The sequence below is a fragment of the Glycine max genome, chromosome 16 (genome assembly GCF_000004515.6).
Source record: "Glycine max cultivar Williams 82 chromosome 16, Glycine_max_v4.0, whole genome shotgun sequence".
In the NCBI taxonomy this organism is placed as follows: domain Eukaryota; kingdom Viridiplantae; phylum Streptophyta; class Magnoliopsida; order Fabales; family Fabaceae; genus Glycine; species Glycine max.
Window position 1 is genome coordinate 37,072,072 of NC_038252.2, and position 24,019 is coordinate 37,096,090.

Sequence of the window (24,019 nt, forward strand, 5' to 3'; positions counted from 1 at the left end):
TATATATATATATATATATATATATATATATATATATATATATATATATATATTCCCCATCTCTCTACTCCAAATATATTTTTTTTATCGGTCAACAAAAATAATATTATATACTCAGTTGGGAATAACTATTTTGGATTGAACTTAAAGGTCAATCTGTATAGTGGGCCGGACACTTCGCCAAAACACTAGATTAATCCAAATTGTATGTGTTGACCGAAATCAAATCATAACCCAAGAGTTGGATTTCTAAAACATACGCATGTGTTGACCAAAATCAAATCATAACCCAAGTGTTGGATTTCTAATACATACATGAGTAGTGAATATAATCATACATCAACCAAGACTAAAGTAACTATATGTGTCGCACTTTGGACACTTACCACTTATTTTTGTTTTGCTTTTTTCAGTCAACTTGAAATCTGTTTTAGTATGTAGTAAACGGGTTTTTTTTTTCTTTGATCAGCCAAAAGTGCATATTTCATTAATAAAACAAGGGTACTCACCGCAACATACACACTTTGCTGCTATGATGCAGACAATTTGCCGTAGTAAACAGTAATACAGTACCAATAAATCAATACAAACTTTCTATATAGAAGCAATATATATTTGCCCACGCTAATAACAGCTTCATCTTGTTATCCAGCATTTTTCAAATTTATTATAGTAGAGTTGAAACAAGTTGATCAAACATATATTTATACTTCTTTCAAAATCTAGTTCCAGATATTATATGCAAGAAATTTTATTATTAGACTCCCACAGTAGTACAAGGTGTGACAAAGATGAGGCATGATAGTTTGAGAAAATACATATATAGAAGCAAACCGGATACACTTGCATAAAACAGATATATTAGAGCTAATACCCAATTTTTCTATATAGAAGACTAAAACGGAACTTATTAATTGCAAGCCTTGAAACATTAACATCGCATAACAAACATTTTCTCAAATTAAACGTTAACAAACCCAATTTTCTTTATTTAAAATTCTCCTGACACAAGCTTGTGTCTAGCTACAATCTACAACCTGCTTGCAATTTGAGAATTGGATCTATCAGGAAGTTTCAGACAATCCATTTCCTCCTCATCGATATCCCTGAAGCACTGATCTACCATTTCTTCGCTAACCAGCTCTAGCTTTGAAGGTTCCCACTAGTTAATTAATAAAATAAAACACAAAACATGAAGGTAAAATTAATCATTTATATAACATAATAATCTAAATTTTGTAGAAAGCAGATAGGATAGGAGAACTATCTTTTAATTAGTTTTACCTTGGGCTTGTTGTCTTTATCAATCAGCTTTGCTCTTGTCCCCTACGTAGGTTTTTGAGTTGAATAAAGGGTCAAATAAAAGGGCGTTAATAGTCCTTTTCATAAAAATGACTAATATATATATATACACACGTTGTTAGTATAAAGAAACACGTATTATCAATAAATTTAACAAACACGTGAATTTGTGATTGAGCAACGTGTATAGACTATTTTATCTAAATTTATATGGTATATGATATATCCCGGCTTCACAACTGTTTGTAATTAAGACTAAAAATAAACACTAGCATGTAGAGAATTACCTATTTTGTACAGAAAATCAGAAAAATGTTAAATATTATTTGCAATTCATTTATTTTGCTTTGCATCATTAAATGGAGTTAGTCCAAAATAATTACCTCATAGAAATCATTGCTAATGGTTCTTCTGAGGAAGTGGCCAGCAATGGTGTAATCCCGGTAAAGGCATTGTTCAATATTTTGTACACGGCCTGTTCTAATCTAATTGGGAATGAAAGTAAAGGTTTCTAATTAATTGATTATACATACTAGTTAATAATTATTTGCATAGAGATTATAATTAAGCAAGTTTTTTTTTCGCTTCACATCATATACTTACTGATTTCAAAAATATTTTGAGGCTCAAGGGACAAGACGATCGCATGGAACTTAATGCATTTTTTATCCACTCTTCTGCTCCATTTTCTGATTCCTTTTCCTATAGATGATATAATTCAGATGATATTCCACACCATTTATATCAGCATATATATATATATATATATATATGACCACAAATTAGTACAAAATTAAAGAATAAAAAGTTTTTTCACGTACATCTTAATATATGTATACATGTATACTTACCAAGCATATAATAATTTCCTCCAGTGTCCCTTTTGAGAAACATTTGTTTATAATCTCCAATCTTTTTCGTGAAAAATCAGAATTAATTAGTTCTCAACTCTGAAACTACCCCAAATCTTTAGAGGATCGATGATTATAGTTTTCATTATTTACCTTCTGAATGAGCTGTCTTCCTTCACATTTGCTTTCTCTGCGAATGTTTCTATAACTTCCGCTATTGGTAAATTCGAATTAGTAACAGTTTGTAGCACATTTTCTAGTGTATTTATCTTCTGTGGCTCAGAAAAACAAAATTATGATCAATTTATAATAATACTTCAAAATTACATAAGAAATTCAAGTGTTGGATAAATAAATGGGGTTGAGAAAAATACTTATTTAATGGATGCTAAGTTCTAGAATATATTTTATAGAAAATTGTTAACATAATAGGCATTTTTTAAATTTAACACAATTTTTCACATTGCTTCCATATTAATCGATGCAAAACGACATTGTAAATGTGTTTTTTTCTACTAGTGTGATAACATAAAGCATATTGCTCCTTTGGTTAAAGGAACCGTGCATATTATTATTAGACGAGAAAAATGTGAAAAAATTATTTATTTTAAAATTAAGTCGAATTATTTTTAATAGGATTAATTTTCAATTATTACTGCATACTAAAATTAATCTTAATTAATTTTTTTCTTAAAATATGTGTGTTTTTTATTAAAAGGTATAAGAATTAAACTTTTATCGGTAAAATAAGCAGGTATTAAATATTTTTACCACTGAAGGGACAAAATGGGTGGCTAAACCGCATGCTACCATTTCTGCTCCATCTAGCTGTGCACCAGTTAGTCCAATGTACTCACCTACAAAAAAACAAGCCAAAATTAAAATGCAAAATTAGCATGATGTAAAGGAAATTTGGTGTGCTGGTAGTACAATATAATAATGGACAAATATGTACATATATGTACAGCTGTGTTGAGTACTTTGAATCCAGAAGAGCGTCTCCAATGTACAAACTCATTTTGAGTTTTTGTTTCATTTTTTTGGGGTCTAATATAATGGTTTCAAATAAATTTAAGAATTTGTTTTTTTTTCTCTAATGTTAAAATCCGTCCATCTTGGATTCTTAATCTCTAATGTTAAAATCCATCCATCTTGGATTTTTAATTTATTTTTAGTAGGTCTCACAATGTTATTTTTCCTCTGTTTTCTTGATAAAATGTATAATATAAAACTATTATTTTAATTTTAAAACATTCTGAGTTCTTCCACAATAACTGTTCTTAAATGTGGAGACAACATGGAGCACTCCAATTATAACATTTTGGAAGAACCAATTATTATGTTAAGAACCAGCCTTAAAAACTACTACTGGAGATGGTAGTTAATTGGAGAACTAGGTAAGGGAAGTTAATACCTAATTGTATTAGTTTCCATACATAGATATATTTATCAAAAATCAAAACTATAAAAATTCCCTAGATGGATGTATTGTAGTCTTTAATTCATTAGATTCAGTTTTTTAATTACTCCAGCATACATTGATACAAATAATGAAAAGAAATCTAGTTAATTACCAAAATAGCCAGGTAGTCTAGAAAGGAAGTAGGATGCACCAACATCAGGAAAAAGTCCAATGGATGCCTCTGGCATCGCAAATACCTACAAATAATCCATAAGATCAAATTTAAATGAACATCGTATTTAAAAATGGATTAGGATATATGTTTCATATCCACAAGGCCTTAAAAATACAGTACTTAAGACACAACATATATAACCATTTTCAATTGTGAGGTTTTAGGTCTTGACTTCAATGCAATCATTATAAAAATAAATAAATCATTTTCAATTAGTGGCAATATTTTTAGAATAATGTAGAAAACTTTCATTTGAAATTTAAACCTACAGCTTTTTCAGTCACAACCCTGAACATCGTATTTATGGATAGGCCTGCTCCTGCTCCCATGACTAATCCATTAATGAGAGAGACCTGATTTCAAAATATTTAAAACACACATTAACATAGTGTTTAATTAGTCCTCGAGCCAAGATTTTCTGACCTTGGCTTCATCTCAAGAGTGTAAATATATACTCTCAATTCAAATTATAGCGTTTGTTAAGAGATAAGCAAATGGTGTTACTTATTCTCTAGCTAAGGTGGCAACAAGTTATGCAAGTTTAAAAGTTTTTGAACAAATATTCCTTTACATATTTATCATTGCATCATTAATGAAATGAGTTGAATTAATTTGTTACTGTAGACAAAACATTGTAAATAGATTTTATGTTGTTATCCTATTATAAATTATCACTTAATGATAAATTTGTTTGTTTAATAATAATTAACTTAAAAGGTATTCCTATAATAATTTCAAATTGGTTAAAAGTATAAAAGTTAAAGTAAAATAATTTCAAATTGATTATTTTAAAGCAACATTTGGGACTTAACAAACTCACCAAAGGCTTTCTGCAGGTCGCTATAAAATACTCTAAAGTAAGCAATTTCTTGTAAAACATCGAAGCATAGATCCAGTGTCCTGCTTCATGTAGAAGATCAGCATATGTAATTCTAAATTACAAAGTAACTGAGTTTTGTTATGCGTAAAGATGGCCTCGTAACAAATAAATACAATTGCCAATATACGTTAATTAAGACAATTAACTTAATGGCCGCGCTAACCTAATAATTTATTCTTAAAGCATCAATTAAGCAAACCTATTTTGGGTTTTAAATGAATCGAAACTGGACTACATATTATGACATATCATATTTAAGCAATTTACTCACATTTTACTCCAATAGTGCTACCCCTAAACAATCTACTTTTTATATATTTTTTATTTACACTTAATTTTGTTTTACCATTAAAATATTATTTTTTTAAGCAACACATTAATTTTCTATCCATAACCATCCGTGTCATAGAGTACCAAAAAAAGAATAAACAGCATCATTTCTTATATAGGAATCATACTTAAAGATTTAGGAATGGCAAACGTGAGGGAGAAGATAGAGTTCCGAAAACATATTTGGATGTGCATTATCTAGTCAATTGGATTAAAATTAGGTTGGAAAATACACCTATGTCATTTCATAAGTGATGATTTAATCCATTAGGATGTTTGTCTTGTTTCATTATTTCTTGAATATACACAAGAATGTAACAGGCAATTAGCATAGCCCTTATATTTCACCATCTAATAATTTGTATCTTAAATAATAGAATAGACCATACATAAACTTAAACAATCAGACCTTCCAATTAGATAAGTTTTAATCGTAACAAATAAAATTAATTGATTAGCGACTGAAAGTTTTGGTAGCTAAACATAGAAATTCCTTCACTACACACCTGAGACCGATCAACACAACCTTAGCGATAAACTATATAGCAACCGAAGATTTATCTATCACTGATTATCAGTCGAAAACTTCAATCACTCAAAGTAATTAGTCTGTCACTAGCGTATGGGTAGGCTATCTTATAGAAAAGAAAGGAAATCATTCACTGGAATGTGACCGATGCAAATTTGGTACTAAAGAAGTAAAACAAAAAACTTTGAAGATTTGAATCAGTCTCAAATTCGGTCACTAAAAAGAAAATAGCTTTTCAATTTTTAATTGTTAATCTGTATCTGGTTCAGTCGCTGAAATAAATAAATTAGAAAATATCTTAAATATTGTTTCAGTTTATGAAATAAATAAATTAAAACATCTTAAATATTTTCAACCTCATTTTCTAATGCTAAATTGTTAAAAATAATAATAAATCAATTAATGAATTATATCATTTTGTAAACATAGTTTGATCTTCATTGGCGCCATTGAAGACAAAAAAAAATTGATTTAGATCAAAGATATTTTTTTATATGTAACTTAGTTTTGATTTTGTTTACAAAGTTATTCTTAAATAAACATAGTCTTTATCTTGACAAGCAAATAAATCATTATTTAAAATGAGTTAAACATGTTTTGTCTCTAAAATAAGTAAGTTTTGATTTTGGCCCAAAAAAAAATTGGGTTTTCATTCTTCTAAAATTTAAAATTATTGTTGTAGGTTTTCTGTAACACCACATATACATTATTCGCTATCACTTAAGCTTGCCAGGTGACCTTCCATTAGATAAATAAGTATTCAATTAATTTATGAAAAAATATATATATATATATATATATATATATATATATATATATATATATATATATATATGAATGTGTAGTGTAAATATAATTTCTCAAATTTTTATTGAACAAAGTTTTGGATATAAAGAAATTGTACCTGCAAGTGAAGACATGATTACTGACACTACATCGCCACCAGCAGAAAAAGCTTTTCCATTAGCCTATTAACTCGGAGGAAAAAGTTTATTTACAACTTCAATTAAAGGAAAATTAATTATATATCTGATTTAAACAAAAATATAAGATAAAAAGTTAAGAAGCCACATATTCAATTTGGTATGGCCGTAAAGAAATCTTCTCCCCCCGACCCTGATCGATTTACCTTCAATATCACGAGTTTCACGGAAGGGTCATTCTCACACATTTGTAAATTCTTTTTTATTTGATAAATCTGCACACAGTTAAAGAACATATTAATTATTATCATTTTCATACAATGTAGTAGAGATACGATAGTGAAAGGGATTTGTTTCACAGTTATGGATTTAGACTAAACGACAACAACGAAAGTTTATCTAAGATATATACAATTAGAAATAGATAGGAACTTATATACCATTTCATAATTAAGGGTATTTAACTTCTGGGTTCTGTTCAAAGTCACTATCTTCACACAAGAATTTCCAGTGAAAAGTACCTGTACAGAGGATATAATCGTCAAATAATCAGAAAGTATATTGATAGTTGGATATATAATTAACTAATTTGATAGAAAGAGAATATTTTTTAACCATGTTATATATATCGGCATATTTATCTTTATTAAGATCTTCTCTTATGATTATTTGTTTTTTTATTCACAAATTCAAACTCAAAATTTTTTTAGATCTTTTTCGAAGGAATCAAATTCAACTCTATAACCGAGCCAACTATTTGCTGATCAAGAGATCATAGCATCTAATATGCTTCTAGTCCACACTTTATTTTTATATGTATATGAGAGATTGATACAGTATTCTTAGACTTAAGATTTTTATATTACTAATTTAAGAGTTATACAAATATAATTTTAATTACCGAGCTGCCTATTGAATTAATATACGAACATACACATTAATTTATGTTTTATTTGTACTCAATAAATACATTTTAACTTCAATATAATATAGTACAGTGGTTTTAAGTAGTATAAACTAATATTCATTTCGTTGGAAGAGAAGACTTTATCAAAATGATAAGACAAATATTTTTATAAAAGATTAATCATTAATAAAATTGATAAAGTAATAACATAATAATAACTAATAACAACTAATTACTGGGGAAAAATCTCCCTAATTGTGTATCTTTTAACTCAATATGCGTGACCAATATAATAAATTATTAATGGTTTTCTTGATTAAAAAAAGATAATTACTTCAGCACACATGTTTTTTATATAAGTTTTGAACATTTATCTTAATTGTGAAGAAAATATAAAGCAGAAAAAAGGTTTTAATTAACTAATGACAGAATAATTATAAAAAAAAAAAAACCTGCTTTTCATCTCTGTCAAGGGTGAAACTCTGAGCCATATATATCTTTCTGCGTATAGTTCTGTAATGAAAAAGGTTTTGAATAAGACACATGCATACCTTAATACTAAACTGTTCTATATATATACAGCACAATTGGGATGGAGCATGTTTCCGTAAGCTAATTATAAGGCGTACGTTAACACATTTTTTTATCATTGTGCGTTAATCACATTTTTTTTTATCATTGTGCGTTAATCACATTAACACGTGAATCATATACAATATAAATTTAATGAAACTCAGCGTGTGATTCAGAGTACATAGGTGACGTGTTTGCCGCCAACTCCGTAATGTCAATATATGCTACCCAACAATGTTATATTTCTAGGAGTCTAGAAAATATTATATATCCATTAATTATTCAAAGTTTATTCATTAAATGTTTAAAATATAGTTTTTTTATTGGGTTGTAATAGCAAGTACGTACTTTGAGGGCTCTACTAGCAAGATAATATTCATATTGATTGAAAAGAAAGCTTTTTCGTGGTTGCAAATTATTAAGGTGCGTTACTTCTAGGAGTTTAGAAAAGATTATATTCGTTGATTATTCAAAGTTTATTTATTAAATGATTAATAGTGTTTTTCTTATTGGGTTCCATTGGCAAGTATTGTAAGGAATATGTTCAGTGGTCATAATATGATAGGATAGGATAGAATAATATTAATTTGGGTTATGTTGTTTGCAGTTTCAATAGAATATGAATTACTTATTTTTTTTTTTGTCTATTTTATTATTTTGTTGTAGTATATTTATTATCCTCTATTTTTCCTCCAATGGTATATTTATTGTCCATGCTTCAATAGAAGAAACCTAAGTTAAAAAATAACATGATAATCATTTTTTACCTTTACTTCTCTCCCACCATCTCTCACCCCATTTTCAGCACCATCTTATACTATTTCAATGTAACTATCACATAAATATTATTGTTACTACCGCTATTACAACCTATCATCATTTGATTTGTCTCAAATACAAGACATCATAATATAATGTTAATTATTTGGTATACATTAAAAATTAGAACTTTAGATAGGATATTATAACTTTTCATGTCTTATACCATATCTTATCCTATCCTATTTTAACTATTAAAAGAATGCTAAGTATTTTATGATGGACCAATATATGATTGAAAAAGAATAACTATTGCATCCATCACTTGTAAGTGGTTGTTTTACAATAAGATTCTCTTATACTATTTAGTACAATGTATTTCTTATACTGAGAATGACTAAGTTAGAAAACAACAATATGAAAAATAGTCTCTCAATATTTATGTGATTATAATATTATATATTATAAGGTATACATAATAATGTCATATATATTTTTTCAAAAATAATGTTATATATATAATATGCCATTAAATATTATTATATATACTTTATTATTATATTATAAGAATTTCATTCATCATATTATCTTTTATTTATATATATATATATATATAATATTGTTGAAATTTAATTTAAAATATTTTATTAAATAAAAAATAAAATATATTTATTGTCCCTTTAAATATTTCAAATTAGATTTTAGCCCCTAAAAAATTTTGTACTATTTTGATCTCTCAAAATACAAAATATTATGTTGTTTAATTATTATTTTTTAGCTAAGTGCTTAACTCCGTTAACTTAATCAGCACTGATGTGGCCATGGAGATACATGTCAGCCCTATAGTATCTGCAAATTTTGACACATTGATTTAATAAACTTGGTGTTCACATGGAGAGTGCAAAGTCATTAGAGCAATTGTCTTAGGTCAATTTTATTAATATTAATTAATTACTGTTGTCATTGTTTAAGTTTATAACATTCATTTTGGTCATTGTATGCATTGTTTCTGCACGTTAAGACTCTCTCTAGTACTATTTATTGTTAATAACGAAATTGTTTCTTTGGTATAGCAGATCGTAATTTCCCACGTACGTTAAAAACTTTCACAACTATAAAACATGTGTTTTACGTAGTATTTTCATTTTATAATTTATTGATTACAACTTGTGTGTTGATTATTATAAAGCCTAAAACTCACCATATATGGGTGACGATAACATTGTATAAAAAAATACATAATTATAGGTATTTAAATATGGGACAATGAACATAAAACAAAATCTAGATTCTGCGTCGGGTTAAAAGAAAATTGATGTAATAGGTAAGACTTTCAACATTGATTTTGTTAATAAACTGATGTAGGATGTGACTTGATTCATATAGATGCATGATTCACTTCCTGCATTAAATTTGAGAAGAACCTATGTTGGTTTTCTTAATTCAATGTTGGTTTGATGATGTTGAATACACCTAATTAACATTGTGTTGAGTAATATCCATTATTTGAGAATCAATGTAATATAGTTCCATAACTTGCCATCTTATTTTTTTAAGCCAATTCAACATTGTAAAGAAATATTTATTATGTCAAAAATTGATCATCTTGAAGTATTTTTCCTCCTTATCATATTTTTTTTATGTATAAGACTCAAACTTAAAATTTTATTAATGTAATAAGATTTTATCAATAACTAATTTACATCAAGAAAATTGATCACTTTAAAATCTCTCTTACCTATTTTTTTTCATACATAATATTCAAATTCGACACTTTAATTTAAGATATATAAATTCCATTTTACTTAGACCAATGACACGATGATTGGTACATTATATTATATGGCTATCGTATTAATAAAAATTAGATTAGGAAAAATATATTAATAATATCATTACATGTACGTAAAAAATTTAAAAATAAGTAAATTTAATATACAAAAATAGCCTGGAAGAAAAACTCTCTTTTTGTCATAAAAAGAAAATGGTGTTCGGTGATTGAAAGCAACATTGCACAAGGTCTGGGATAGGACTTCAAGATATACAAATTCATTAGGAGGGCTAGCTGTACCCAGCCAAAGCAAAAAAACTAACTAACCATATGGAGCCAGCATAAATTGATAGAGGGGAAAACCATCTAAGTTAAAGTTAATCCAATAAATTTCATACCAAAAAAAAAAGTTATAACTATATATTCCAAAATATTAATTAAATTAATAAATTATTGAAATATCAAAAAATATATTTAACATAAGATAAAGTAAATGTTTAAAAACAAAACAAATTACAAATTTCAATCATTGGTTTCGTATGCCACTGAGAACCTTCATATATAAATTTGTAATAAAAATTAGTATTTGCATTAATTATATTTTTTTAGGAAAATTACGTCCTATTAATCATGTTTCAAAACTGCTTATAAAAAAAAATCATGGTTCAAAACTGTACTACCTGCTAAATCAGAATATATTATTTTACTAAACAGATTATATTTTATGAAAATAATATCGATCCAACAACCATTTATGAAGTTTAACATTGGACAGGAATGTCTCCGATGTTTTATCCTTCTTATATTTCCAATTGTTGAAAATCTGTTTTTAAGAATTTTGATGTAATTAAACTTTTGCATTCTAAGGCACAAAATTAAATGAAGAACAAGAAAAATAAAATAAAATACTTTTGAACTTTCCTAGTTGACATCTAATTCTAAACATACTCTTCCCTGTGTTTTGCATTCATGAGCTGCATATACCCATGGAAGACGCAAAAATCAAAAATTAGATATAGCGTTACTTCTACGTTAATTAACTCGGATAGTAAGGTGTAAAACCAAACACGCATATTGGTTTGGGCGTCCCAGGGGTTTTAAAAGAAGGGAAAAGTATGTGGGGGTTGGTTGGGAGTTTGGAATTTAGAGGTGGATTTCAATGGAAATAGATCAACGTGATACAAGGATAGCTGTACTAATAAAGAATAAGAAAAATATTTGATAAATACCTATATAATATAATATGTGATATGAAATATTTAGAAAGAAAAATAAAATAAAAGCATATGTTAAGGTTTATAATATATATAGGAAAAGAGAGTTAAAGAAAATGAAAATAATGATGAAATTTTTAAAATATAAAATATTTATTTATCATTACTCATATAATAAGATTATATATCAAACATCTCATTGATACATTTATAAAAAGAAATTATGACATTATATTATATATATAGTATATTTTTAATTTCTCTCTAGATATCAATTAATACCTACACTTGCATGGATTTTTTTTCCGACTATCAATAATGGTACGAGTGCATTCCATCAGATTGTGGTCAATATTAATGGGTACTGACTCAATTATAATCCATACTACGAGAGTTTCTTATCGTCTTAGCATTGAAGTATATATCTGTGTGATGAGAGTTTCTTATCTTCTTAGCATTGAAGAGTGTGTGTAGCATTGAAGTATATGTGTGTGTGACGAGACTTTCTTAGTGTCTTAGTATTGAAGAGTACTGTGTGTGCGTGTCACATTTAGTTTTGCTTATTTTAGAAGTGCATTTCAATTGAAAAAATTATTGCATTGCTATTTGACTTTAATTTATAATCCCGTGCGTCAGAAATGAAAACCAAAAATTAGATGGGCTCATCAAACAAACAAAAATCACTATTAAATATAATTAGTCTGTTTTAATATATTTTTAGAGTAAATGTTTTATTTGGTAAGTATGTTCTCCAAAGTCCAAAAGCATATGCCACATGACCTTACATTAATTTCGTCCTTTCAACTATCGAAATGTATATTTTTCATCTCTTTTGTTTTATTGTCATAGATATACGCATGTAAACTCACAAAGCACTTTAACTAGTTCAAACCACGGTTTTTGGATTCAGACTCGTACAGCCACAGAACAAGATGAGCTCGCACTCCATGTGTGTATATTGATTGTTTGATATATATATATATATATATATATATATATATATATATCTCATATCAGTAAGCTTGATATATTAAAATAATTCACACAATCAACCAAACATGATACTTATTTCACATCCTCTTTCTTACTTTTAATTGTCATGCCCTTTCTGCTTTTATTTCTCCCTTATTCTTTCTATTAATCATCTATATATCATATCTATTTTTCTTTTCCTTTCTTTTTCCCACTCTTCTTATATATCTCTCTTCTTTCTAGCAATCCATTTCACACTCTTTTATAAGGTTGAAACAAATTATTGTTGTTGTTCTAATATATCTTAGCACTTTTGAATTGTGGGAGGCGTGCAAAAATTATATTACTCCATAATAACATATATAGTTAAAGGATTTTAACTAATGATTCGTATATGTTTTAGTTTTCTCCATGACATAAAGTAAAGTCAGGTGATGGATATCCTATCATGAAAATAAATACAGTAACAATTAAGAGCATCCGAGGTTTGGCAAAACGCTCCTTCTGATTAACATAAAAACATAAAATATTATTTAATTTAATTTTTAAATTTGAATATAATTGTATGATCTATATATAATAACAATATATAATAGCAGACATCTCTTTTTTCCTTCACTTTTCTTTATATGACTTTACCAATTGCACATGAGATCATCTTCACTCTCCCCATCATAACTGATTTTTTACCCCCTCAACTGTAAACTTGCATTTTTATTTAACTTCCTCCCTTTCTCTTTATTATATGTTTTATTTTAAAGAAAACGTAGAAGCACAAAGTGTCTCCTTTTGCCCTATAGTAATAATAATATTTTAAAGGCAATAAATTTAAAAATTATAAAATCTTAAAAAATAATTTTATTCTGAGAACTTGTGCTTGAAGATCATTATATAATAAAAGAAGAGAGAGAGAGAAAAAAAGTGAATTAATTAAAAGAGTGAAGAGTCTGACAGTCTAAAGGAAGTGCTCAAATTTATGATATAGGAGATCAATTATGCCATGAAAAATATATTTTAAGGGGGCATTAGAAAACAAAATGAAAATTGCTGATAATTTTCAAGTAAGAGACATGCAATTAATTGTAGGTATTTTTTTATTACATTGTACAATTTTGTGCAGATGAGAAGGAAAAGTGGCTTAATTTGATCGCAAGTGGGGCAAGAAAAGTTGGTGAATGCATGGCAAGGCTCTTTTGGAAACATGGGGCAAAGGTGGTGATTGCAGACATTCAAGATCAACTACGACAATCAGTACAAGATGACATTGGAACTGAATATGCATCTTATATACACTGTGATGTGTCCAAAGAAACCGATGTTGAAAATGCAGTTAACACAACTATATCCAAGTGTGGAAAGCTGGACATAATGGTGAACAATGCTGCAATAGTAAATGATGCAAAACCCAACATTCTTGAAAATGATGTGGCTGATTTTGAGAGTCGTACTAATGTTAGAAGTATAAAAAATATGTTAAGTGGAGAAGAAAAATAACTGGTACACAAAGAAAATCCCAAAACATTAATTGAGAAGAAAAAGATTGAGCCGAGCCTTATCCAACTACAACTAGTAAAACAAATTAACAAAAAAAAAATAAAAAAGCGAATATGAGAGAACAGACATGTACATTGGTATTAGTAAAAAAAATGTACATTGGTACATGCGTGGTATTATTATTATTATGGCGGTTGTGGTTGTGACTCAAGGTGGGTGGTTGCTGCCATTATTATGGTGGTTGTGGTTTTCACTAGTGACAAGTAGAGGATGGGCAGAGGGGGATTGCAAGGGCAAGGCAAGTTGGTTTACATTTAGTTGAATGGAAGGAGAATAAAGTGCAGTTGCTCATCAAATTTTGGATTAATCTGATCAGTTCTGAACATGTGTTTAGTTGAATGTCACTTAAATATTTAACTAGTCAACTCAGCCTTTTTAAGAGCCTTTTTAATGATGCAAGTATGGTAAAGTTTATTTAACTTACATTTCGTGACCTACAATTATCACATCACTATTACTCCACAAGGTTAAAAATATATTGTTTGTATAAACAAAGGGTTCTCATGTTAAAAATTGTCATGACAATTGTTTTAATGGCGAGATCACATCATCAGAAGATTCAGAACTAAATTTTAAGTTTAAAAACCCTATAAACAACTTTCATTACAAATAGTCTAACAGAGTATGTCAAATAAATTGATAATTTAAAAATCATTTTGCTATTTTCTTAGCATCAGGGACTTTCCTTATACTAATTTCAAGAATCAAATTAATGATTCGCTCACTTAAGAGATAATGATTCCTCTATTGTTGGTATGTGCGAATAAAAAAAGGGTTCTCCCTCCACTAACAAATTCTAGAGGACAAAATATATTGATAATCAGCTATTAGATTATAGAGGCTCCTAAAAGTCTCGAGTTTTATTATTATTTTATTATTTAGTTTTTACATTTGAAATTTAGGATTATGGAATTTACCCAAAACCAAAATAAAATAAAATAGAAGCAGACCATTTTTTTAATTCTATGTTGGCCCAAACAAATTTATGAAAAGTACCAAGATATATAAAATAAAACCAAATCCAAATTTAATTCTGGATTTATAAAAGCAAAAGAAGAAAATAAAAGAAACAGAAATAAAGAAGGGAGAGGCAAAATTAGTTATCCACGATACATTATAACAAAATCTGTTTACATGACTAAATAATAAAATGTTTATTTACTCTTTTGGTTCTTATAATTACACTAATTTTCTCTTTTAATCTTTAGTTTAAAACATCTCATTTTGATATCTATAGTTACAATTGAGATTAACATGAATTAAATGAATTCTTTTAAACATTGTTAGTTAACACTTAACGATCAGGATCAAAAAGGCAAAAAATTGTTGGGATAATGACAACCCACGATGTGTCGTGTCGATAGTGAAATTGTTGGGATACACGTGCAAACAAGAAATTTCACGTTGGATAGAATTGAATATGTTAAGTAACATACAAGTAACAAATACTCATATATTTAATGTCTTAACGTTTTAGGTCAGATTACTATTAAATTCACTTGTGTAAGTCCTTACTAAATATTCAAAGCTTGACTACGACCACACCCTAGCTCACTGATGTTCAACACATAATAGATCATGGTGCTTCTAGACATATGAAGAGGGTAATCTTTTCCTTGCACAAAATAGTTCTCTTTTTTTTTCCCCCTCTTTTGGTACTAATTGAACTCAAGAGTCTTGGAGGACAATGAAACATATATATATTGCGGATTTGGTAAGAAAAAATTATAAACAGTAGGCATTGAAGACTTACTAATAAAACACTCCAGAATTTCATATTACTCATCCCATTCTTAGGGAAGCTCAGAGTATATGCCAACATTGTTAAAGACCAAGAATGTATAAAAATAAGAAGAAGAATGTTAAGTTATATATATCTAATCCCTACTTGATAATGAAAGCTTCGTTATTTGAGTCAAACTTCTGATGCCTTCATTTTGTTTGAGTGGAAACATAGGTTCTGAGAGATGGTGACTGAGTGAGAACATCAGGTGCGATAGTTGTGTTCTGTGCTCCACTCTTCTGCTGCATTCTCCTCCTAGCAAGGTACCCTCTGATCCACGGTGTCACGTCCTCGTTGACTTTGATCATGATGAAGAAAATGATGCGATAGATCACAATCATGCTGAAGATCACACTCAAGTTTATCCACTTTGATCTGTTGACATCAATTTGGAACACTTTTTCCAAGATGTATTCACCCGGTATCTTTGGAAGGTCTGGTGTCTGGTTGTCGAATATCAAACCGCGCAAATCGTTCTGGTACTGACCCTGAAAGAGTTTTCATTGTTTTTTGAATCATCAAAGTTAGATGCAATAAAAGCACATGCATGGCTTTCATGAATTGAGCTGTGCTAGTTCTATATGTTTACCTGTAGTGCCCAGAAGTGGAAACTGATGTATGACATTGGGTAGCGCCAGACTGGCTTTGGGATATCATGTGGGAGCCTAAAATAGCCTGAGACCAACATGAATATGCCCTGAAATTTCAAAAATAGAAGGGGGGGAAAATCAATTTAATAAGGTATGAATGTATGATCAAGTATTCAAGTGGACTATTTAACATATTATAGAGCAAATTAAGCTCAAAGGTTTTACCAAAAGAAAATTGTGTCTATCTCTCTATACGTAGGTGTTAAATAGGTGAAGAGTTATCAATATTTCTGAATATCCATAGCGAGATAGACAAACTAGTTTTAACTGCTTATGCAACATGGTGTGTAATTAGTACTCTGACATTTGATAAGGGACAAAACTTAGATGCAGCTCTACAGATGTTGTTAGTGATGTCTGCAATCAGAATTAAAGTTTCATCTCAGTAATTTCTGTATAAAATATTCCATTAAATATCACAGCCGAGATGAAACTCCAATTCTAATTGGAGAACGGTACTAAAAGCACTTACGAAACTGCATCTAAGTTTTCTCAGTTTAAAAGAAGAGATGTTAATGTTTTGGATGGGTGTAATTTAATGTACATGTGCTAGATTCTGGGGAGAGACATGCATACCTGAATTCCTGCTCCAATAATGATGCCCATGAGGAAGTTGGGGACAATGCTAGCAATTGCCATCATTAAGCTTTCAACCACTGTGACACTGGCATAAAGGCACAACACAAAGAAGAGGTAGTGCCAGAAGCCAGGGTGTAGGCGAACCATGAAGTAACAAATGGTTCCAGAGAGAAAGGTGATCAAAATCAGGAAGGGCATTGCAGATAATGTGTTGCTGATGACAAATGAAGTGACACCATAGTGGCCATTAAGCCTCTCCCTTTGGAAAACCTGTGATTGAAATAGCATGTGTCAGATATTCTACTACATTATGTTGAGTATAATGATGATTGTAATTAGTGGTTGCATAAGGGCCACAAAACATTTACCTTCATGTCTTCAACAAATGAAGGGAATCCACCAATTGACATGAAGGTGACAAAACCAAAGACAAAAGATGCACAAGAACCTCTAGCCTGGAAAAAAACAAGTCAAGCACATGAACTCCAAGAAAGACAAATTTCTTGCCAAACTGTTCCATTTATAACAATTTCAATTGCTTTCAAGTATCAAAGATAAGTACCAGAATAGAGTTGTAGCCTGTTCCCACATTCAAATAAATGGTTCCAATACAAACAGTGACTACAATGTAGATAACAAGCCTAAGCCAGTAGTATCCAAAGTCCCTTGACATGTTGATGAAGGAACGTTTGGTTAAGGTGTAAGACTGCATCAGAAAACTAGCCTCACTTCCTCCAGCTTCAAGCACTGTTCCCTTCTGCAAAATGCATCATTCTTAAGATCACAACATTGTAGAATTGACTCCAGAAAATGAACAAAAAAAGGAGCATATATATACTATACTCAATTGCATCATTTTTAAGTTTGGGTATTTTTTAAATTAAATCCATTCAAAAGCACTTACAACTTTGGATATCTCATCCACTTTCTGTCTTGCAGCATAAGAGTGCTGAGAAGTGCGGTAGAAGTCAATAAGAGTTCTGATAGCTTCAGCAGTAGTGATCCTGTCCAAAGGATCATCACTTCCCTCAAACTAGAAAGTAAGGTTCAAACTAAATGTTAGCAAAGACATATGTAGTTATACAATAATTGATAAAAAACACAAATTGAAACTAATGTTGTCATAACCATAACCTAATTAAAAGTAGTGATAATATTTAGAAATAAAGTAAATAAATAAACTCAACCCCCCACCCCCCCGACACACACCCCTTGTAAAAAAATACTTTCAAAATTTTGGAAAGAGCTTTACAACCAAAATAAAAATTAAAAGGTATATTTTAAGTGAGAAAATGGTTAGTAATTAATGACTGTATATATAGTGCTGTAAAATTGAAAAACAAAAATTGAGAGTCATAATAAAGCAGAAAAAGGTGAATACCCTGAGTTTCATGGACCCTTTAAGAGTGGCCTTGACTTTGTCAAAGTCAGAATTGATGCACCTGAGGAAGTGATCAGAAGGGTTCCTCAAAGCAGGACATGGAAAGCCAGCTTGTGCAAAGAACTGCAGACAAAATCACTTGGAACAATCACAAAAAAAAACTCCATTTCTTTACAATCATAGTACATTTAAGAAACATTGCAAAAAGGAGAAAAAAAATGAGAAATGAGTTGAACCTCATATGCCTCGGAAGCTTGCCCAAAATAAACAGTTTTGCCACTAGAGAGCAAGTATAATTGGTCAAATAGCTCAAACACTTCACTGCTTGGCTGATGAATAGAGGCTATCACGGTTCTTCCATCCCTTGCCAAGGCACGTAGTGTCTGCGTCACAAAGAAAGCTGAAGCACTGCCACAAAAGACAAAAATCCAAAAAAAATCAAGACATAAGTTCAGCAAAAAGAGATGTTCCTACTTTACAAATTTGAACAACTGGGGACATAACAAACATTCTCCAACAAAAATACTATTATTTATAGAATATTGTAATCTCCCTTTAGAAGGTGCACACAAATTGATGTTGTGACTATGTAGAACAACAAAAAGACGAAGACATAACTTCCAAATTCATTTTAAGAAATTGTATTTGTTTGTACAATTTTTTTATAGAGATAAATAAGAACTTCTACGATAAATTATGTATAGAGAGACTGCATTGCCCTTATTTATTGCAGCACGTTTTTCCTTTCCCGAAATATATACTAGTAGAAAGTTTATTATTACGCGGATATAGAAATTAGAAACACCTACAAGACAAGCATACATCAATTAATTGCACCCAGACGTAACAGCAGAAAAGACAAAATACTTGGAAAAGAGAATTCTCTAACCTATCTACTTACTGAACCGCTCCTTCAATTAAAATGGTTTTTTTTACTGTGTATTTTAGGACATGTTTAAAACATCTCTTTCTCTTGTTGTAAAAACATTAAAAATAAAAAAAATCCCACATTTTTAATTATTTTAATTTGTTTCAAAATATTTATCACTTTAACAAAACTTCAGAAAGTATTTTATCATAGTAAATTTTTTGTAACCAAAAAAATTAGTAATTTTTTAAAGAAATATTCCTTATCTTAAAAGCCAAATAAAATAAAAAGGAGAAGTCATATTCATTATCATAAAAAGGAGAAGTATCAAAATTTTAAAATATCAAATATTTATTCTTTTATTTATAAAAAATTTCAAATGCAAATTTTGACATTTTGAAACTTATTAAAAGACATGACTGCAGATTATCAAATAAAAATATTTTTTACAAACAGTATAATGAAATTAAATCATTACATAATATATTTTCTATTTTACTAAAATTATAGTACCAGAAGAAAACCCCATTTAGGAAAAGCTGCATTTATAGGGGGAGAAATTAAGATTAAACGTGCATGACTATACTTTTTGCTATATAAATGTCAATCACCATAAAGGCACAATTATGGAGCACAATTATACACACATATTTGGTAGCAGTTAAATAAATCTAAATAGCATACGTGTGATCACTTAGGACAAGGAAAATAAATGCACATAAAATGATATCTAACAACCTGTCAAGTCCACTGGTTGGTTCATCAAGGAAAAGCAACCTTGGCCTCATCAAGATTTCTAAGGCAATGCTAACCCTTCTCTTCTCCCCACCACTGATCCCACGCAAGTGCCAATTTCCAATCACTGTGTCAGCACAATCTTGGAGCCCCATTGCCACTATGGTGCTCTCAACCAAAGCACGTTTATCTGCCCATGGCATGTTATCCGGCAAACGCAAACGGGCTGAATATGATATCGTTTCTCTCACCGTTAGGGTACCAATCAAGTTGTCATCTTGTGTCACATAGGCCTAATTAATTATGTTTACAACGCATAATGAACCAATTGTTAGGAACAAATTATGTACCCCTTTGGCAAAAGTAGCATAAGAAATTAATAATGATATGCTTAAATGTTCAAACATAACACATGGAGTAGTAGTCTATTAGGCATAATTAAGAAAAACCATAGACCATAGTTACTCTCAAAAAGTTCAAAACCAAACAAATCCTAAAGTAAACAAAGATAGATGACGAAAGTAATACTATTAAGTGTTATCACCAAACTAACTATATATTCTTCCAATCAAACATAGACACGGACAGCTAGCATGCATTTAGTATAGAGCATTTACTACATAGCCAGAAGAGAATGAAACATTTTGCTCCATTCTTGAAATTAAAAATCTATCTTCTTTTTTTTTTTAATTTTATGTTGTTATGGTTCCCAGAAAACTCCTAGAGTTTGGACATAGTACAAAGAGAGAAACAAAAAGAGAGGCTTTCTGAGTAACAATATCAAAGCCCTTAAATTTTCCATGATACCATAAAGTTTCCATTTTAAAAATAAAAAAATATAGCATCTAACAGTATAAAATAAAGCTCCTATATTTTAACACATACCTAGCTACCAGGGAGTATATAACTTGTTCAGGCAAAAAAGGAAAAAAGACTCACAGCAGTGCCAAAAGAGAGTTTTGCTTTGCGACCATTGAGGAGAATGGTGCCTGAGAGGAAGGCATTTGCAGCTAAACGACTAGAAAGTGCATCGAGGAGAGTAGATTTTCCTGAGCCAGAGGGTCCCATGAGAGCAGTGAAGGTTCCTGGTTCAGCATAACCAGTTAGACCCTCCAAAACATTCTGTGTCTCACCGTTGCTGAGAGTGACCATCACAGTCAGATCCTTCCATGTGAGCCTTGCTGAGACATCACCAATGATCTCTGCAGTGTTGGCCTTTTCCCTCCAAAGGGTCTCACTCAGAGGACTCAACCCTGGTAGGGTTATTGTTGAACCATTCCCAGCTGAAGGCCTTGTTGCTTCTATCTCCATGCCACCATGTGTTGGTGCTTCAGAGTTTCTCATCGCTTTTTTCTTCAAAATCTTTTAGGCTTCAATACTATATATGTTCCAAACTCCAAAACAAAATAGAGAAAAAAAAAGATTGGGGGGGGCACCAAATTCAAAAGTTACCCTATTGAAGGAGAGTAAGTGTATATATGAGGAAGTTATTATAAGAGCGAGAGGAAAAAAGTGTGAGTGGTGAAATGGGAATAGTATGATTGGGGGAGCTTTGACTGAAGGAGGGAGGTTTTAAGAGAGAGGATGTCTCATGCAAAAAGAGAGCCTTTGTGGAGTTGCATACATTTGTAACTGTTGAAAGGGTTTAGTTTATGGCATGAACAAGAGGAAGTGATTGGAGCAAAGGCTATTATATATTCTGATCAACTGATGTAAGGGATGACCACAAACAACATATGCTGCTGCTACTACATGCTACTTGTTTGGGAGAGCCCAATTCTCCAAGCAAATATTAAGAGAGCAGCAAGCACTAAGTTTCAGGCCATTATATGGAAGCAATTAATTTGTGCAGCTAGTTGTTGGTAGCTACATTTAATGCCAAACCGACCCCCATTTAACCCTGTGAAGTAGTATGTGTTCATACTTCATATTGTGTGTGCTTTTAAACTTTTCCCTGTGACCCTCTATCCATTCTTCCATTACCATTTCACTTTTTTGAAAAAGGTTAACAACACCGTCTCTCTTTTTTTTTTTTCTTAAAAAACAAAATATAAGTATAATCAGAAACTATCATACTAATCTTGAGGATATAAAGGTCATAAACCAAGTGGTTATATCTCTTTAAACAAAATTTTTTCATAGGTATAATTAGTTGAACATTTATCAATATATTTAAAAAATTTAATTATGTATCAACTTTGTTAGATTTGGTCGGTAACAATAGTGTCTTTTAACATATTCTTTTTAAACACACTTTTTGACTAAATTCTTTAAAGTTTACAAAATTTTTTGGTATGATTTCTTATTTAACAAATTTTATTCATAATTTTATAATTTTTAATAAATTTTAATCAATGAAAAACATGTATATAAGATAATATAACATTTAAAAAAATGTATAGCTTAACACCCTGTTTATTTTTTCACCCTGTGACATACAAATATACTGTGCAGGAACATGAGCCTAATTAATTTGGCATGCCCTCTGAAGCCAAACCAAACCCTTTCTTTATTGGTAAGCAAAACTAGCCATGGTGGAAAGATGAGATTGATTGAGAGAAGGGTATCCACGTGAGCTCATGGGTGGGGCCAATTAATACTGAGTTGTATTGATGAATGAACCAATGGTTAACGTTGTCATTTCGTTACAAGCTCGCCGTAATGAGGAGCCTCCATTCTCATATTTTATTTTTTTAAATCTTAGTTGGGAATAAGTTGGGAGTGGAGAATTGATTAAAGGCTATTAATGACGGATAAGAAGTAAAATAATGCCATGTAGATTAGATAGATACATGTAATGGCTGAGTTGAACTTTTTTTTTACACAACTGAGTTGAATTTTAGTACCGCCATATTCTTTATTATTGTTATTATTATTATTACTACTATTTTACAAGAAAAAATATTAATTATAGCAAGATTCATTTCTTTTTTATTAAGGAGAACTACCGACACACCCTTAAAGATATTAACTTTTTCATTAATTTGTGGATGGCCATTAAATCAAATATAGTTCTAACCTTATTATTTAGTAGTAAAATTTATGTTAACTAGTTTAATAATACGAGTAACTAGTTTATATATTGTTTTGATACAAAATAGTAGTAATTTATGTTTCTTAACCAAATAATTAAATATTCAAATTCATCCTTTAAATATAAAATAAATTATATTAAAAAAAATATTCATTGTATGTGCTCACAATCTCACAGATTAATCATACTTCCACTTGTGACTATTTGATACTAACATCATCATGATAAAAAAAAAATCAATCTATGAACTTATAAAAAAAAGTTACATTATTAGTCAGTCACATATGTTATATATATTAAATTGATTGATTTTTATGATAAATCCTTTAAAAATCATAATAACAATATTTTTTAATTGATTATTAGTGTAATGAATTTTATACTAAAAATGCATAGAAATTAAACTCTAATAGTATTAATATTTTAATTAATCATATATTTTTTTATTTGTGCAAGGTCGAATATTTCATATATGCGTGTGCGAGCCCTTGAGAGTCAAAGTTGAGGTGAGAACTGAGAAGCACGCCATATGCCATATGGCCATAGGCATTTGCAGTTAAGGACCACCATACCTTCAACACGTGAGTTAGGTATAGCAAAGAAACTAGTAAAGGGTAAGGTCATATTTGAGCTTAACTAATTGCGATGATTAATTGGAATTAGTTTATCAGTATAAGCAATAGTAATGAGTAGATAAATTGCTGGATATGTCTGGTTGTACATTAGGCAAAACGTGATAAATTCATTCATCGTATTCTTAGTTCATTTGCAATAAGGTTGTAATGGC

The 24,019-nt window shown here is 29.8% G+C and overlaps 2 protein-coding genes across 2 annotated transcripts; both read right to left on the bottom strand.

Moving 5' to 3' along the window:
• Positions 1-714: 714 nt before the first annotated feature.
• On the bottom strand, positions 715-7,938 carry LOC100811222 (probable 3-hydroxyisobutyryl-CoA hydrolase 2). The gene is made up of 14 exons (XM_014768588.3): positions 7,812-7,938; positions 6,893-6,973; positions 6,659-6,727; positions 6,434-6,497; positions 4,611-4,690; positions 4,060-4,143; positions 3,728-3,812; positions 2,925-3,010; positions 2,307-2,425; positions 2,154-2,214; positions 1,906-2,004; positions 1,686-1,787; positions 1,285-1,326; positions 715-1,162 (listed from the first exon to the last, which is right to left on the bottom strand). Exons 1-14 carry the CDS (start codon positions 7,902-7,904, stop codon positions 1,031-1,033), a joined length of 1,197 nt encoding a protein of 398 aa, XP_014624074.1. The 5' UTR covers positions 7,905-7,938; the 3' UTR covers positions 715-1,030.
• Positions 7,939-15,951: 8,013 nt separating this feature from the next.
• Positions 15,952-22,065, bottom strand: LOC100803731 (ABC transporter G family member 11). Its single transcript, XM_003548227.5, has 10 exons — positions 21,138-22,065; positions 20,202-20,491; positions 18,832-19,003; positions 18,596-18,718; positions 18,119-18,247; positions 17,777-17,971; positions 17,583-17,669; positions 17,212-17,484; positions 16,575-16,682; positions 15,952-16,473 (listed from the first exon to the last, which is right to left on the bottom strand). Exons 1-10 carry the CDS (start codon positions 21,540-21,542, stop codon positions 16,135-16,137), a joined length of 2,121 nt encoding a protein of 706 aa, XP_003548275.1. The 5' UTR covers positions 21,543-22,065; the 3' UTR covers positions 15,952-16,134.
• Positions 22,066-24,019: the final 1,954 nt, after the last annotated feature.

Excerpts from the sequence above, each read along its gene's own strand:
- LOC100811222 (XM_014768588.3), bottom strand. The coding sequence starts at position 7,904 with ATGTGTCTTATTCAAAACCTTTTTCATTACAGAACTATACGCAGAAAG. Across the intron at positions 6,728-6,892 it reads ATACCCTTAATTATGAAATG|ATTTATCAAATAAAAAAGAA; the intron begins GTATATAAGTTC and ends AACTGTGTGCAG. Across the intron at positions 1,327-1,685 it reads TTAGCAATGATTTCTATGAG|GGGACAAGAGCAAAGCTGAT; the intron begins GTAATTATTTTG and ends AAACCTACGTAG.
- LOC100803731 (XM_003548227.5), bottom strand. The coding sequence starts at position 21,542 with ATGAGAAACTCTGAAGCACCAACACATGGTGGCATGGAGATAGAAGCA. Across the intron at positions 18,719-18,831 it reads AAGCTTCCGAGGCATATGAG|TTCTTTGCACAAGCTGGCTT; the intron begins GTTCAACTCATT and ends TTTTGTCTGCAG. Across the intron at positions 18,248-18,595 it reads AAGGGTCCATGAAACTCAGG|TTTGAGGGAAGTGATGATCC; the intron begins GTATTCACCTTT and ends CTTACTTTCTAG.